Source organism: Brienomyrus brachyistius, chromosome 9, assembly GCF_023856365.1.
Source record: "Brienomyrus brachyistius isolate T26 chromosome 9, BBRACH_0.4, whole genome shotgun sequence".
Classification (NCBI taxonomy): Eukaryota; Metazoa; Chordata; class Actinopteri; order Osteoglossiformes; family Mormyridae; genus Brienomyrus; species Brienomyrus brachyistius.
In genome coordinates this window covers 5,418,715-5,434,686 of record NC_064541.1, presented here as the reverse complement: position 1 = coordinate 5,434,686, position 15,972 = coordinate 5,418,715, and the positions used below count along the sequence as shown (strand labels likewise).

General features: G+C 43.6%; 1 protein-coding gene and 1 long non-coding RNA gene across 4 annotated transcripts in view; both read left to right on the top strand.

The window, feature by feature from the left end:
* LOC125748692 (lysophosphatidylcholine acyltransferase 1-like) overlaps positions 1–15,972 on the top strand; it is a 36,932-nt gene that overhangs the window by 14,012 nt on the left and 6,948 nt on the right. The window contains exons 2-10 of the mRNA XM_049025168.1: positions 5,444–5,583; positions 6,903–7,117; positions 8,931–9,043; positions 9,202–9,262; positions 11,392–11,450; positions 12,074–12,108; positions 13,115–13,169; positions 14,460–14,542; positions 15,752–15,877. Coding sequence (XP_048881125.1) covers positions 5,444–5,583; positions 6,903–7,117; positions 8,931–9,043; positions 9,202–9,262; positions 11,392–11,450; positions 12,074–12,108; positions 13,115–13,169; positions 14,460–14,542; positions 15,752–15,877 — 887 coding nt within the window. The remainder of the gene's footprint in view (positions 1–5,443; positions 5,584–6,902; positions 7,118–8,930; positions 9,044–9,201; positions 9,263–11,391; positions 11,451–12,073; positions 12,109–13,114; positions 13,170–14,459; positions 14,543–15,751; positions 15,878–15,972) is intronic.
* On the top strand, positions 14,552–15,741 carry LOC125748693 (uncharacterized). Of its 3 annotated transcripts, none has more exons than XR_007399653.1 (3): positions 14,552–15,053; positions 15,092–15,284; positions 15,323–15,741. It is a non-coding gene; the product is annotated as an uncharacterized LOC125748693 (long non-coding RNA). The 3 variants fall into 3 exon arrangements; XR_007399654.1 differs by having other exon boundaries at positions 14,552–15,284; positions 15,323–15,399; positions 15,478–15,741; XR_007399655.1 differs by having other exon boundaries at positions 14,552–15,284; positions 15,323–15,516; positions 15,556–15,741.

Here is a 15,972-nt window from a genome sequence, read left to right as displayed (position 1 = left end):
TTATTCGTTACGTTTGTAAGCATATGGCATCTACCAATTACAAATTAATAAATAGTTTTTTACCATTGCAGTAATATTAGAAATGATGTATCCCAAGTTCACACCACATTGTATCTAGTATAAAAAAACTTGGGCAATAGCACTGTGAACTGCGGGTGAATCACTGATGTGAATCTGTAAATCTTACTGTCCCTTATTTGTGTTTTTGTCGTGTACACTTGTGTGAATGAAGCCAGTTCAAAATATATCAGGCTAGTTGCAGCATATGCATTTTACCGCAACAAATTCAGAAAATCAATAAAATTTGTTTTTAAAATATTCGAGGGAGAGGCAAGTCGTCAGGCTGGCTATGTGTTGTTCACAAAGGCCTCACCCTTTTGTAACAATGGGTAATAAAAAAAAATGTGTAGGTGTGCAACATGATCGTTGAGGTTTGACATTACGTCAAACACATGCCTCAGGTTTCCTGATCTATTGTCCTATTGCTAGAGCTTAAAGGCATGATGAGAATGCCCTTTGTTGACTGAGACGTCACTGTTGCGTTCACGCTTTTGTGGAAAGATGAGCTTTTTGCTTCGTATGACAGTAGACGGTGTGTCTTGTCGAGAGTGCTTTAGTCTCTGTGTTAGCAAGGAGATCCCAGACAGATTTCTCTCAGGCATTGTTGAAATGATCAACTCAAAGGGCATACGTTAATCACATCCACAATTGTAGGCAACAGATTTACTAAGAATTTCACTGGAAAAAAAGTCCTGTTTTAATTTGAATGTTTGCCTATTTATGGGGAATATCTTCTGGGTGTTATGGTTTTACTTTGATCTCTGTTGTCACCCATTTGGAGTTTACTGCTTTAACTCATTTTTGTCACTTCATGTTTTTCCTCTTTTTTTGTAATTCAGTATTTGCTTATTTTTCATTTTTAGCCGTTGGTGCCACAATGCGGATTTTTTTTCTCCTATCTTGATTTTTTAACACATTGACCAATATCAATATGTTAACTGATATATTGGGTCTCTTGGCTTTGGCTTAGGAGTAATTTCAGTTGAGTTTTGGACTTTGTAGCACCACCTGTTTACCCTAATTTGGGAAGTTTATGGTGTTTCATTGAAGAGGTGATCTTTTGCATTTTTTTGCAATAAACAAACGATGAATGAACTGAAATCCGTATCTTCTAGTTTAGCAGTAGGTTACCTTTTTAGGTTGTATGTCAGGCGTTAAATTGGCAGTTGGATTTTTAACTTTAGAAAAATGTGCAGTTCTCCAAAATGTCCTGATATGAGCTTTCTTGGAAGGTAGTTAATGTTCAAAGTGCATGTCTTTTCCCACTACTAACGCATGTTTTTTTTTTTTTGGTGTTTTATACCTGTGTGTCCACCGAGCAGGTCCTGTAACCAGTATGGCTGTTCAGTCCGTACGCTTGTGGAAAGTGTGAATCCTTCCACTTCATACAGTGCATCTGTTTCAGGCTGGATGTCTCCTCTTGGGTCATTGAACTCAAATATTTAAAGCAACAAAATCCCTTCCTGCATGCCACTTATAGAACTCAAGAGTTGAGTAGAAGCAATCAGCCAAGGACTCGGACTCTCAGTGCTGCTATTACGTAACAATGTGTGCTGGAGATTTATATTTGTGTGTCAGTGCCCCACTGCGATGTTTGTGTACGATTGCATAGCATGTTACAGGAGCTTTATGTGTTTTTGGGGAATGCGTCAAAGCTTTGCCTATGGGGAACGGAGGGTAATATGTGTGTGTCTGTGTCTAGGGCTATGTGATATGACGATATATATCGGATGATAAAATAAAAACATCTATTGTTTCATATTATGCTTTATCATTTGCAAAATACTTTGTTTACAGCAACATTTATTGATCATGCCATTGAATATTCAGAATATTTCAGAACAGATCTTCATCCCCACATACACCATCAAGAGAGAATACCACGGAGATATACCCGAAAATGGGTCCAGGTTTAAACCTTAACCACGACACCATGATAGCTTCATATTCAGTTTTCCAGCTGTAATATCTTTCAACAAAAGCAAGCAACACCTCTCGGTTTTCCAGATTTCTTTACAGTCAAATTTTAAGAAATGTTTCAATGTTTGCATGTGCACTGCATGTTCAATTGCCCACCTGTCTTGTTTACAGTAAGTGACGATGAATGGACACAGTGCAAGCATTAATAAAGATGCATAAAAACACAATATAAAAGGTACATGGTGTTCATTGTCCCCCATAGTTTAATGCTTAAAGCACACTTAACTGGACAAACCACATATACTATCCACAAATGTGTATTTTTATTTGTGCTGTGTAAAATCATATCCTCAAAAATATGGAGCGATTTGTACATGTGAAAAGGGTTTTGCGCATTTGTGGATCACACAACATTTGTGACTTTGCTCCTTTTTACTTGCGTATTTTTGTCGAATTTGTACAGCAGCTGTTACATAGAAAAAAAATCCGCAAATATAAGGTGCAGTCGTGATGTATTTGTCCTGTCGGGATATGAGATTGTGGTCATATCGCACATGTGGATGTAGATGGATCATGAAACAGGAACCAACAGAGGACCAGCCCAATGCAGGACACACATAGTCGCACATAGTCTATTTAAGTGTTTCCAGTTTACTTAAGTTCCATTTTTTGGACAGTGGGAGGAAACTGGAAGAACCCCCACACTTGGGGAGAACGTGCAAACTCTACACACACAAAGTGGTCGTGTGCGGCAACAGCACTACCCACAGTGCCATCGTCAGTGCTAGTCTTGCACGGTTCGCAATGTTAATATCAACACTGCATGTTATTCCTATGCAATTATTGCATTGCAAAGACCACTTGGTTGAGCTGGGTTAAGACCACCAGCAAGTTGCACTACATCTTTACTGTTGAAGGAAACTGAAATTGGGCAAGCTTTATGATGGTTCCATTTCAATATTTAGTATGTGTTTTAAAAAAAAAGTTTCATTTCCCGCTGCTGGCTTTGCATGATCTCTGAACACGTGCTCTCAGCCAGTCATAAATATTCTTGTCCTTGCTGTTTGACTCACTCATAGTGTAGCATATTTGTGACAAATGTAACGAAAATGACTGAGGATAAAACTGAAATGTTTTGGATTCCATAGAGATGATATTAAGTAAAAGCAAGTGATGTGTCCTCACAACTTGCAGCAGCACCAACTTATTTGATAGACTATACTTAATTTCTACTTGGCTATGGGTTTTTGTGAAGGGTTGAAAATTATATCACAATATCACAACTTTATTTTACAATGTCTAGTCTCCAATATCATTCGCGCAGTATGTTCACAGAAAAAGGTCATGCACCGTATTACGTAGATGACTGCCATTTTAGAAGCGTTTTATTTTGTGACATATGAATCATAGGAAGTAAGTTAAATTATGTTAAATAACATAAGTGAAAGTGACAACAAAGACAGACTAGACTAGTTCAAGGGGCTAATCAGTATTTGTGTGCAGCTAACCTGTGGTGAGCTTGTCAAACCTGAATGCTTTCTAAGATGTAGTTGCATTGCAGTGGTGCTGTTGTGATATTTAAGTTCTGCTTTGCTGTACTGACTGCATTTTCATTCACTTTTAATGTAAAGTGCTTCCACACAACTGAGGCTTTAGCTCTTTATCTGGATCCTCATTTGTTATGTACTGTCTTACTTCCACCATATTGCGAAGTAACCAAAGCCATTTTAATCGATGTTCTTTTTTTTTTTTTTTTATTGAGTTTAATCAAGTAGTCATGGCAGCTCTATTATAAATATGAATTTGGTCTTTTGCTGCTATAACAGCCTCTGCTATTATGGGATGGCTTTCTACTAGATGTTGAATCGTTGGTGTTGGAATTTGCTGCCGTTTGGCCATTATTGAGGTTGGATACTTGGTCGTTTAGGCCTGGCCTGCTGTCAGCTTTGCAGTTCATCCCACATGTGTTCAGTTGACTTGAAGTCAGGGCTCCCTACAGGCAAGTCAATTTCTTCCATCAACGTCTTAGTAAACCACTTTTGAACAAACTTCGCCTTTTGTGCTGGAGCATTATGCTGAAACAGGAAAGGCCCTTACCCACACTGATACCATAAACTAGGAAGCTCAGATTTGTCAAGAATGTCATTCTGTGCTGTGGCGTTACAGGTTCCCTTAAGTGCTGCAGCACGAACCACAAACAACCCTAGATCGCTCCTACTCTTCCTCCAAAGTTATAAACTGTATTATGAATAGAGGAAGGTAACATTCTCCAGGCATCAGCCAAACCCAGACTTGCTTGTCAGATTACCATTTTGCAAAGCAAGAGTCATCCCTGCGTGTGTTTTCACTGCTCCAAAATTCAGTGGTGGCGAGCTTTATACCACTCCAACCAAAGCTTGGCACTGCGTGGTGATTTTTAGGTTTGCGTCGTGGGAACCCATGTTGAGCCCTAGACGAATAGCGTTTGTACCGATGTTGCTTGCAGAGACAGGTTGGAACTCCACAGTAAAGGTTCCAGCTGAGGATGTGATTTCTACGCACTGTTCATGAGCCCTTTCTGTGTGTTTGTGTGGCTTTCCACTGTATAGTTGAACTGCTGCTCGTATGTAGTTTCACTTCACAATCGCTTCATTTCCGGCTGACTAGGGCAGGTGTAGCAGGGCCCAAATTTGACTGACTAACTTGTGAGAAAGATGGCATTCCATAATGGTGCCTCATTGAAAGTCATTTCACTGTGACCTATTGTATTTCCTTGTTAGCTGCTGGCGCACTTGTCAGTGTGTCAGTAATTGCCCCCCCCCCCAGGTTTTGGTTTTAAAATTTACAGTTCAATCAACATCTTTGATAGGAGATGTAGGGGTTATGGTTTATGCATAAACCTGGTCAATAATTAATGTGTGTCAGGTTTCGCAGATACAGTTTTTGGCAGTTAATTGTAATGGGCAGAATCTACTGAACTACTTCTCACATCAGTGTCATCCAAAATTGTCTCATGTCTGGCTTACTTATTTGTCTGATCTTGTTTAAACCATTCTCTAAGCCAGAGAGGAAACTGGTGGAGAGATGCATGGACATGTGACGGGACATCCAAAAATATGAATGTTAAATCAAAATTCTTACAACAGTATGTTCCAGCTCTGGTTTTAGAGCAGTATATTTTATTTCATTATCTCCGAAATCCAGTTCTGTCAGGTAGATAGGCCTTTAGAAGGGATATCAATATCTTGTACGCAATCTGAAGTCACGTTTTTTGACTAGCTTTGATTTGAATCATCAGAAGAACTTCAAATTACTTTGCCTTTATCAACACTTTAAGCACCATAATCCTGTCAAGTGAAAAACAATCACGTCCTGCACATAACACTAAAGTTAACGTATTCTGCATCTGTTGGTCTTGTGATTGACCCTTTCCGGCATTCCCCTCAGAGCAGTAACGGTATCTTTCCCTGTTGCTTCTTTGCAGATCGCCGTCATGACGTTGACGTTATTTCCTGTGCGCCTCTTCTTCGCCGCCTTCATGATGCTGTTGGCCTGGCCCTTCGCCTTCATCGCCACCGTCGGCCGTTCTGAGGAAGTCGTGGAGCCGCAGTGCTGGTGGCGGAGGTGAGTCCATACTAACCTGGGCTTTAGGCTTGGGGTGCCTCTAGTGCTGTTGCTATGACCTACAGTGTGCTGATGCTGGGTCACCTGCTGGTCGTCTCTATATGCGCCTGGGGATGCTACGTCTGCTTTTCACTGCCACCTTCCTGTGTGGAACAGAAGTGCAGCCTTGTGTCTGTCAACAAAAGTTTTTTTTTATTGCGCTTTCACTGTTCTTAAATTAGATTGCTAGAGCTGACTTTATTCACATAAAACGTGGCAGTGCGTGTGCCTGGTGCCATGCTGGGGTTTAATAAGAAAACCTCCCTGCTGTTCCCAGTCTTTCGCTTACTATTTGTATTGTCCACAGCAGCTGTGATTTGACGCCTTCCATTTTTAGACCAGTACCGAAATGTTTGGGAATCTAAAATATCTTTAATGCCACTGTGTCTAACAGCCTTTAACAACCTAACTATTCTGGTACAAGATGAAGTATATAAGTAAGGATGTAACTCCGTGCAAGTTCACTTGATAGTCCGTGTAAAATTAGTCTTGTTCATACTTCATTTTTCCACATGTCTTTACGATTGTGCACCCAGACTCTTGTGCACATACTATATTTGACCATGGACACACACATCACGGTCCGCGCATCCGTACAGCACTGATATTCCACCAGACCAGTATGGGGCAGATATATTGCAGCAAACATGAGTACAAGTTCTGTAGTGAAATGGGTAAACCTTCTTACAGTTGAACTGTAATGTGACAAAATGAACCAAAACTTAAATGTTGTCTACAAATACTCAAAAACACTGAAGTGCATTATATATGCAGTGTTCTTGCACTCCAGGACATGTCAAACATATGTCTTCGCCTGTAGAAATTATATTCTTTGCCCTGGGATTTGGAGATTTTTTTTTTTTCTTTCTTCAACAAATTTTTGCAGCAGTGTGTGCGTCCCTCTGCTCCATCGATGTTCAATTGTGCATGTGGCTACCTACTCTTCTGCCGCCCACTTATTGGAAACACCCGGTCAATCACCTTTCACATCGGCAGTCAACATGCACCCATGCACAAGAAGTTCTGGGCTGTACTCGCACCGTGTGCGCTGCAGCCTTCATGACTAAATGTATGTCAATGAAGTATGCATTGGCCAAAGGGAATTTTAACCTAGGTTCATTTGCACATAGGTGTGGTCGCATTCTGAAAATTATGGAGCTACCTGTAGATATGTGGCTCTTTAAATGTTTTTCTTATTAAAGTGTGTTGACCTGCGGAAATGTAATCGAAGAATTTTTAACCCCTTGTCCTTTGTGTCTGTGGGGTTTCTTTGGTGACAGGATGGTGGATGTGATTCTCAAAGCGATTATGCGGGCGATGTGGTTTGCCGGGGGCTTCCACTGGATGACTGTGAAGGGGCAGCAGGCTTTACCAGCTGACGCCCCGATCCTCACGCTCGCTCCACACTCCTCCTACTTTGATGCCATTCCCGTCACCATGACGATGGCTTCCATCGTGATGAAGGCGGAGAGCAAGGACATTCCAGTCTGGGGCAGTAAGTGTGTCTGTGCCCTCGTGCACATCTGCTTTTCAGCTCATTCAACGTGTTTGATTTCTCTTAACTGTCCTCAAAGTTCTAGTGTTTGCCGTGCTCCCCAGCTCAGAAGCCTTTATCAACTTTTCGCGTTGCTGATGGTGGTATGTGGTAGGAAAAGCTACTATTCCAAGCCGAAGAACATTCTGGTCGGTAGGCTTGAAGATTGCACCCTTCTGTCTGCAGAGCCTAGGAGATGGAGAACCACATCTGGCCACATTGGCAACAAAGAACCAGTTACTCTAGTTAACAAGTTGGTATAACTGCACCAGCTGTCATGTTGTGCCATTCAGTTGGATTCGTACTGGGTAATTGTGACATTGGGCCAGTTGTTACCACGTCTAAAATTCACGAAGCAGGACTTCCCAAATAAAAAGTGGCATCCGTCACTACTTCATGGCCAGGGGTTGTTGAGAATGTGACGAGGGCATGCTGTATGGCTATTTTAAGGCCCACAGGAAGTGTCAGTAGTGTGTAATTTAAAAGAAGCATAATTCCTTGAGTGGCAGCTCCCCCACCTCTGTAATTTGCCTGCTGGTACTTGCTGCAGCCCCCCATGATCTGTGCCCTGCCAGACACGTTCCTATAAGTTTGAATCATTACCGTGCTGTCCAGATAGCTGCATGATCCCTGAGGGCCTGGTGACAGATGGCTTTCTGGGAGTTGCAGAGCCTGTCAGCAAGGCTGTCAGATACTGAGTGCAGCACATCCAATCAGCAACGTCCGCCGAGGAGACCTTGCAGGGAGGCCTGAGATCAGAGGGCGGCTTCGGGCCATGGGGTTACAGGAAAGAGAAGGAATGGGGGCGTGTGAGAGATGGAGTGGATTGACCCCAAGACGTGCAGGCTTCTTTGTGTGGTTCTCACCAGCCAGAGGGAGGAAGTGGGCTGATTGTTTGGTTTAAATAGTTTTACCTAGCAGGAATATTACCTTAGGGTTAATATTCCTATAAGGGAAATAACATATAAGCCAGGTTAGCCAAACTTGTTGTAGGACACGCAGTTGTGGTCACTAGGGGTCATGTGATAGCCTTTCTATGGAAATGCTGCACCCAGTAATACAGAACACAGTCTATCTTGGTGCATGTCTGTTTGCGTGTGTGTGCACGCATGCTTTTTAAAATATCTGGCAGTTTCACAGTCGCATGCCGTTTTTTTTTTTTTTTTTATTTTATTGCCTGGAACACAGTGTCTATTTAGATTGCTTTCTGTGCTGTGAAAATGGTTCTTCAAAACCAATAATAATGCAGGATTTGACAAAAATAGATGACCTCAATGGAAAAATAGAGCCCTTAATGTTATGACTTCATGGATTAGCCAGGTTGGCACCTGCTTGTTGATTAGAATCCACCGAATTAATACAGAGACTTTGTTCCTGCTAAACAAGCTGTGCTGTTATCAAGGAGGAGTGTGGTTCTCTGTGTGTCTTGACTCCATCAAAGCACGGCACCCTCCTGATTGGATATAGGGAATGTGGCTTCAGGTCTGAGCTGGCTTGCTTTGCTGGTTTGTCGGTGGTTCTTTTTTTGCTAGATATATTCAGTTGTGTTTTACACCCCCCCCCACCCTTACACTGCATGAACTTAACCTTATTAACCGACGCGCCCATTATTTGAGGCCTTGAACTCTAGCTATGTTAGAGTTGAGTAATTGCGCATCAGAGTAGTGATGTAAATCCAAGAAAAACGGCCACCATTGACTCTGAACCACCATATGCGACCAGAGCCACTAAGACACCTGTGATGACTCTGGTCTCCGTCTCTTCTCCCTTTCAGCTCTTATCAAGTTCATCCGGCCCGTGTTCGTATCGAGGTCGGACCAGGACTCCCGTCGAAGGACCGTCGAGGAGATCAGACGTAGAGCCCAGTCCGGAGGGGAATGGCCGCAGGTAGAGGGGCCGGGCTAATCACATCTGTGTCCCTCCGTTTGTTAAAGATGGAAATAGTACTTCAGCACAGCAAAAACGTGGGCGTCTTGGCAGTGGGAGAGGGAGAGGTTATCTGTGGCTTAAACTGCATTTCTGTTTTCCTCTACTGTGAATTTCAGATTATGATATTCCCTGAGGGAACGTGCACAAACAGATCCTGCCTGATCACATTTAAGCCTGGTATGTGTTTTTTTTCTTTTTCACCCCTTTCCCGTGTGTGTGTGTGTGTGTGTGTGTGTGTGTGTGTGTGAGTGAGTGAGAGAGAGAGCAGGTATACCTTACCTTATGGGGACACAATGTCCCCACAATGTAATGAATACCTGTTTTTTTCCCCTTGTGGTTAGGGCTGTATAGGGGTTAAGGTTGTCATAATTAGCGTTAGCATTATCCCATAGAAATGAATGAGCGGTCCCCATAAAGATATGTTTACCTGACGTGTGTATGTGTAAATATGTTATTTTATTACCACGTCAGCGGAATTGTACTGATGTATTTAAGATGCTGCCTGACCTTGTGCACAATCGGTAGTCCAGACTGAGAGTACCTCTGTTTCCACTCCTCCTTTCCGTCTTTAAATAGCTCTGTGCAACTCTCCTGTACCTCTTCCACAGTATGTGTGCGTCATCCCACTTGGTTTTTGTTTGTTTTTTTCCCTCCTATGTACTGTTTTAGGGGCAGTAAAGCTGAAAATTAGATAAGATGGTTCCAGCACTAACATAAACCATTGTACGATCTGAAATGCAGATTGCCGGAGTTTTTATTTGTTTCTTTTCACATTGCTGGTCTAGTCTTTGTTATTCTGTGTGCACTGATCTTTATTAATTCTTAGTATTAATTTGGCATTGTATAGATATCCATTAACCAAGTGTTTTCTCTGTTTTCTGCTGTATTACTTGAGCTGTCCTGGTTTTTTTGCCTTTTGATGGGGAAACTCGTATCCTTTCTCTAAGTGTTTCTCCAGGGTCATGCTTTGTTGACTTCAGAGAAAGTATCGCACGGAATTCTATAGTGACAACTCTGAGATTATTAGTATTGCACAGTAAACGAATAATAATCTGAAAATGAGACAAATGCCTAAGCAGTTCAGGTCCATCCAGGTGCAGCTGGTCTTCACCCCCCGCAACATGGTGACTTGAATCATATGGCTTAGGTGTGGAGCCACCTTACATAGCCCCCGTTGAAGTAGGTCAGCTGTCTCAGTCTGTTGCTGAAAGTGCTTCTCCGTTTAACCGAGACCAGTGCAGACTTGAAGACCGTGAAGCTGATCCCTAGATATAAAAGCAAATAATGACGCTTGAAGGTCAGGACCATGTTTGAAAGGTGGCGTCGCAGCACACAAGGTTCTTTGGTGTTGGCTGGCCTTTGTATAAAGCAAGAAAAAGTACTAAAGATGGCTTGCTAGAATGATTCCATGCAGGCTTTTTCTGGTGGAGAGTGGTCTGTTTTGTTTGGTATTATAGTTGTTCCAAAGTAGAGTTCAGCCATCTCTGGCCGTCTCTCTATAGGACTCACCTTTATCAGCTCAGGGTGGTAGATGTTAGAAGCCATGCTGGTAAATGTATCTGAAAGGAGGGCATGAAGCTCCATCTCCCTACATTTCAAAGCTCTGTGTGTCTTTCTCTTAAACACTGTCATCTGTTTTTATTTATTCATGATAGTGTGTGTTTTCTGTTACTGTTTGTCTCATATTTCACTGCTGTTTTTGCTCTGCACTCCCATATACCTGTTCCCTCCCCTATACTGAGGCATAAGAATTTCACCGTGTTCCTCGGACAAGTGACAGAATAACTTGAATAAATATGATGGAACTGTTCCCTATTGTGGACTAAAACCGCATTTGATAATAGACCAGGTAGCTTCGCAATCATGCTTTTCAAATTGCTCTCCATTTCAGCAATCTCCTAAAATGAAATATAGTCTGCCCTCGTCAGCACCTGGCGTAATATTTTTGTAACTCTGCCCTTTTTCTGTGGACTTGTTTACATATTCATTGTGACGGTGAGGAGCTTCACAGAACGTAAGTGATGCGTGTTGTGGACTTTGCGGTCAGTAAATGCATACAGGCAGGCAAAGAGGAGCATGGAGCTGACATGGTAGCTAATGGGCTCTCTGTGACTCAGTGGGTCGGGACACTATCCGTAACCGGAAGCGGGTCTATGGCTGGTAGAGTAACTTCACGGTAAAGGCCCTGAAGCCCAGCTGCTGCTAGGACTGGCTGACTCTGCTTACTCAGTTTTACACTTTGTGTAGAAATGTCTGCTAAATAAATAAATGCTAACGTAGCTCACGGCTCGCGCTCTCTCTTACAGGGGCGTTCATTCCGGCCGTTCCAGTCCAACCTGTGGTGCTACGCTACCCCAACAACATGGTGAGAGCACTCGCCCCATCACCTCTCTCAACACCCGTCTGCTCTATGCCAGGGGCAATCATTCTTTCATTCTTTCATGTCAGGAGGTCTTGGTAGTGGGTCGATGACGGGTCACTATTAGTTTACATCTGAATGTACTATGCCGAAATCCATACAGAATTTGAGAGCTACAAGAAAAATGGCTCCACTCTGCTTGTTTGCTACTAGAAGAAATCTCCATATTTTCCTCATGTCAGACTGAAGTCGACTTACTCCCTCCATAATCCAGTAGCTTCTCCGGTATGGGGTTGCTGAGAGAGTTATCTCACTGTCCCGTCAAATAATTTCACAAGATTATTATGGAGTAACACTCATTAATGGCAGGTAATGTTTTTAAGTGGCAGTTAAGAGGTGTGTGTGGTGGTCTGCATCAGATGGTCCGTGTAGTGGGGCGTCTCTCTCGTGTCCGTAATGCATACAGGGCTAGAGGTGGGGGCCTCTCCTCTCTCCTCGATACCAGCATGTCTATAAATCACCAGTCTCTTTGATGGGACTTTAGCTTTCAGGCCACTTTGCTCGCTCCCCTGCTGCACATTGTCAGGATTTCTTGCCACTTACGTTTTTTTCCTTCTTCCTCCTGGCAGGATACCATCACTTGGACGTGGCAAGGACCTGGGGCGTGAGTGTCGCCCCACCCCAACGCACATCTAGTTTTAACTACAGCACAGCGACCACATAACATTTATCATTTAGGCTTTTATGCAAAGTGACTGACCCAGCTGGGTACATTAGTAGAGGTTACGGTTAAGTGCCATGCAGCGTGGGCTGACAGGTGGGGCCCTGCTTTTGTCCCTGTCCCTGCCCCAGGGGCCTCTGGGTTAAGAAGCCACATCCCGTGATCAGTTGCTTTTTACGGCCGGTTGCTGTTTAGTGACACAGCACTGCCAGTGAATGTGAGACTTACCAGGTCCCAAATGCTGGTCCATGCGCGGTGTGGAGATCCACGTCTCTGTCCTCACCTAGGGTACCAGGGGACCTTTCATTGCCTTTGTCTCCTCTGACTGAGTACTTGCTTCCCCCCCCATGGCCTCTAAGCGTGACGTTATGCTTCAGGGGTGTTGTGGCTCTATGTCTAGGTTAATCCGGGTCAGCGGTGTCTGTACCAGCTTCCAGAGGTTAACAGCGTCGTTTATAAACAGGGAGATTCACTCTGCTATGCTTTTCCTATATTTATGGAATAGAACAGTTTAGCACATTTGTTGTGTTTTGCTTTTGGCCCGTAAATGATGCTGCAGCTGCTTTAATGCTCCAGTATAATTAGGTCCTGTATTTGCCTCCCATAACTGTTTATCCAGTGCAGGCTCGTGCAGTCCAGTCACACATACAGTGCGATTAAAGCTCGCAGCTCTGGAGGTGTGAGGCTGCAGTCTCACCCACTGTGCCATATACACGCACACACACACACACACACACACACAGAGTATATATTTGTGGCCTTTAATGAAAACCCACTCCTTCTAATTATGCTTCGTAAAGCAATAGAAACAGTTACGATAAACAGCCTCATAATACTCGTCCTTCACACAGTGCCGCAACATGACCGTTGGCTATAAAATTATTTTCTGAAGTGTCTAAAGTGTTCTCCACGCTGACACGCCCTCCTGTCGATCCTGATTTCTCCCCAGGTTTAAGATACTGTGGCTCACCTTGTGCCAGCTGCACAACCAGTTTGAAATCGAGGTAAGCGCGTAATCTGCCGAGCGCTCCCGTTTGACGCAGCTCGCCCGCTGCGAGCCCCATCATGTCAACATCTGGCTGCAGTGCCGATCCAGAGGAAGGCTCTGCCGCACTTACGCGCACTATTAACACGTTGACGGTAATTACAAAACACAATAGGCTAAAGTCGAATTGCTATCATAAACATTCAGCTGTAAAAGTTGGAGTGAATCAGTCGATCCATTGGTAATAATGGCATAATGAAGTGACGGGTAACGGAATGATGATCATCTTTCCCAGTGACATTTTAACCTCTATGCTCACGGCAGCAGAAAAATTAACCTAAGTGCTTTGTGTACGGTTTGGAAATAATGTACCTGGGTTTACAGCACAGGTCCTCAAGTATATTTCTTCCGAAGGCCAAATTACATCACCAATACAAAGCCAAGGTCCACTGCGCTCAAAGATTTGTTTTTTTTTTTTTGTTTATTATTTTTAAAAAGCCAAATCAGGGGGTTCCCTGATGATAAAATTCACTGAGGGGGGTGGGAACACATATCAATCGTGTTTCGGTCCTGATCTGACCTAAGCTTTCCAGTTGGTGACCACTGGTATGCAGCATATTTACTGTGGCACAGGTAAATTCTTAGGATTTTTGCACATTTCCATCATGTTGCCATATATTCTGGTAGATTTTAATAGGCTTCGGACTAATCTCGATATGTAAAAGATTCCTAGCACCGACTTTCTGAGCTAGGATTATAGCAGTTTTGTGCCGGTCCCAGTCTTGAGATTTCCAGAATACTGGTAGTAATAATTGGATACCAGAATAAGGAACGTCACCCCACCAGTGTGTCAGGTTGACAGGGCAGAATTGCACTGTATTGCAAGGGTCTGCTGCTCTGACAGCTGCTCTCAGTGCTGTGGGCCTCGCGAGTCAAATTTTGAAGCTCTGCCTCAGAGGAATCCTGCCAGGTAATGTATCAAGTTGCACGTAAATAAGTAGAACCCGTTTAACTTAACGTGCAAGGAAAGAGCTTTGGCTTTTAAAGGGCTGCCCTCAGGTTCTCGCTGCAGCATTTGCTGACGTGATATCCGCAATCTAGCCTTGAAATCTACTTTCATCTTGGGCCTCCCTTAAGAAGCCTTGATTGTCTCTCTCTGCAGTAATATAAATCCTCCTTTTAGCACTACAAGTGAGACTGTGTTGTCGGAGAGTAGCAGAACTCTTTGATTAAAGCCTTGTAGCCTTGCGCTGAAGTTTGTTGCAGTCGAGAATGGGGCGTGATCTTCTGTGTTTGCTTTTATCTTTAGTATCTCCCCATCTACACCCCGTCCGAGGAGGAGAAACAGAACCCCGCCCTCTTTGCCAACAACGTGAGGCGGCTGATGGCCAAGTATGTCCTGCATCAGACCACCCCAAAGAACTGGCACACTATGGGGTGACTGGCCTGCCCCACTTGGAGTGCCCGGCAGAGTAGGGGTGGTGCTGCTCCCCAGGCAATCCTGCTTCGGGTCTCCTTTGTCACTCATTGAGCAAGCTTATGGTTTACGGCCCACTTAAGTGTCCTGTCCCACTGTGAATTTGGTTATTTCAGAAATTGACACGGGGGGAGGGGGACAGTAGTTTTGTGTCAACTTGCAGCACTAAAATTGTGCTTTATGTGTCTAAGGAGGCAGAGAGGAAAAAGTTAACAGGGAAGAAGTCCATCATATTGGGTAACAGTAAGGTTTAAGAACCACCAAGGAGCAGGTATCGGTAGTTAATAGAACTTACCCCTGTAACGTAAAGGTATCGTAGTTAATAGAGCTTACCGCTGTAACGTAAAGGTATCAGTGGTTAATAGAGCTTACCCCTGTAACGTAAAGGTATCAGTGGTTAATAGAGCTTACCCCTGTAACGTAAAGGTATCGTAATTAATAGAGCTTACCGCTGTAACGTAAAGGTATCAGTGGTTAATAGAGCTTACCCCTGTAATGTAAAGGTATTGTGGTTAATAGAGCTTACCCCTGTAACGTAAAGGTATCAGTGGTTAATAGAGCTTACCCCTGTAACGTAAAGGTATCAGTGGTTAATAGAGCTTACCCCTGTAACGTAAAGGTATCGTGGTTAATAGAGCTTACCCCTGTAACGTAAAGGTATCGTGGTTAATAGAGCTTGCCCCTGTAACGTAAAGGTATCGTGGTTAATAGAGCTTACCCCTGTAACGTAAAGGTATCAGTGGTTAATAGAGCTTACCCCTGTAACGTAAAGGTATCAGTGGTTAATAGAGCTTACCCCTGTAACGTAAAGGTATCGGTGGTTAATGGAGCTTACCCCTGTAACGTAAAGGTATCGGTGGTTAATGGAGCTTACCCCTGTAACGTAAAGGTATCGGTGGTTAATAGAGCTTACCCCTGTAACGTAAAGGTATCGGTGGTTAATAGAGCTTACCCCTGTAATGTAAAGGTTGGTGGTCTCCAGGTAGCGGTGTTGATCTCATGGTGTTTATTTTAAATATTAATAGAACCAAAAGGTTGCCTTATGTGTAAAACTGCTTTTACATTTTAAAGCATGTATGAGAAGCTGCAGCTCTCCTGATCTCCGACCCGCATTGTGTGTGTAGGGCGCTGGGCGTCCCCATCACAGACTACTCTTTCGAGGACTGCCAGCTGACAATGGCCAAGGGCCAGCTGCACCTCCCAGTGGACACTGGCCTGCTGGAGTTTGCCGGCCTCGTGAGGAGATTGGGGTAGGTGAGCCATGCCAGGTGCCCCATGCTAACTGACACGCTAAGGGGTTCATGCAGCGACGCTTTTGTCATCTGGAATCATTTCATGTGTTGGA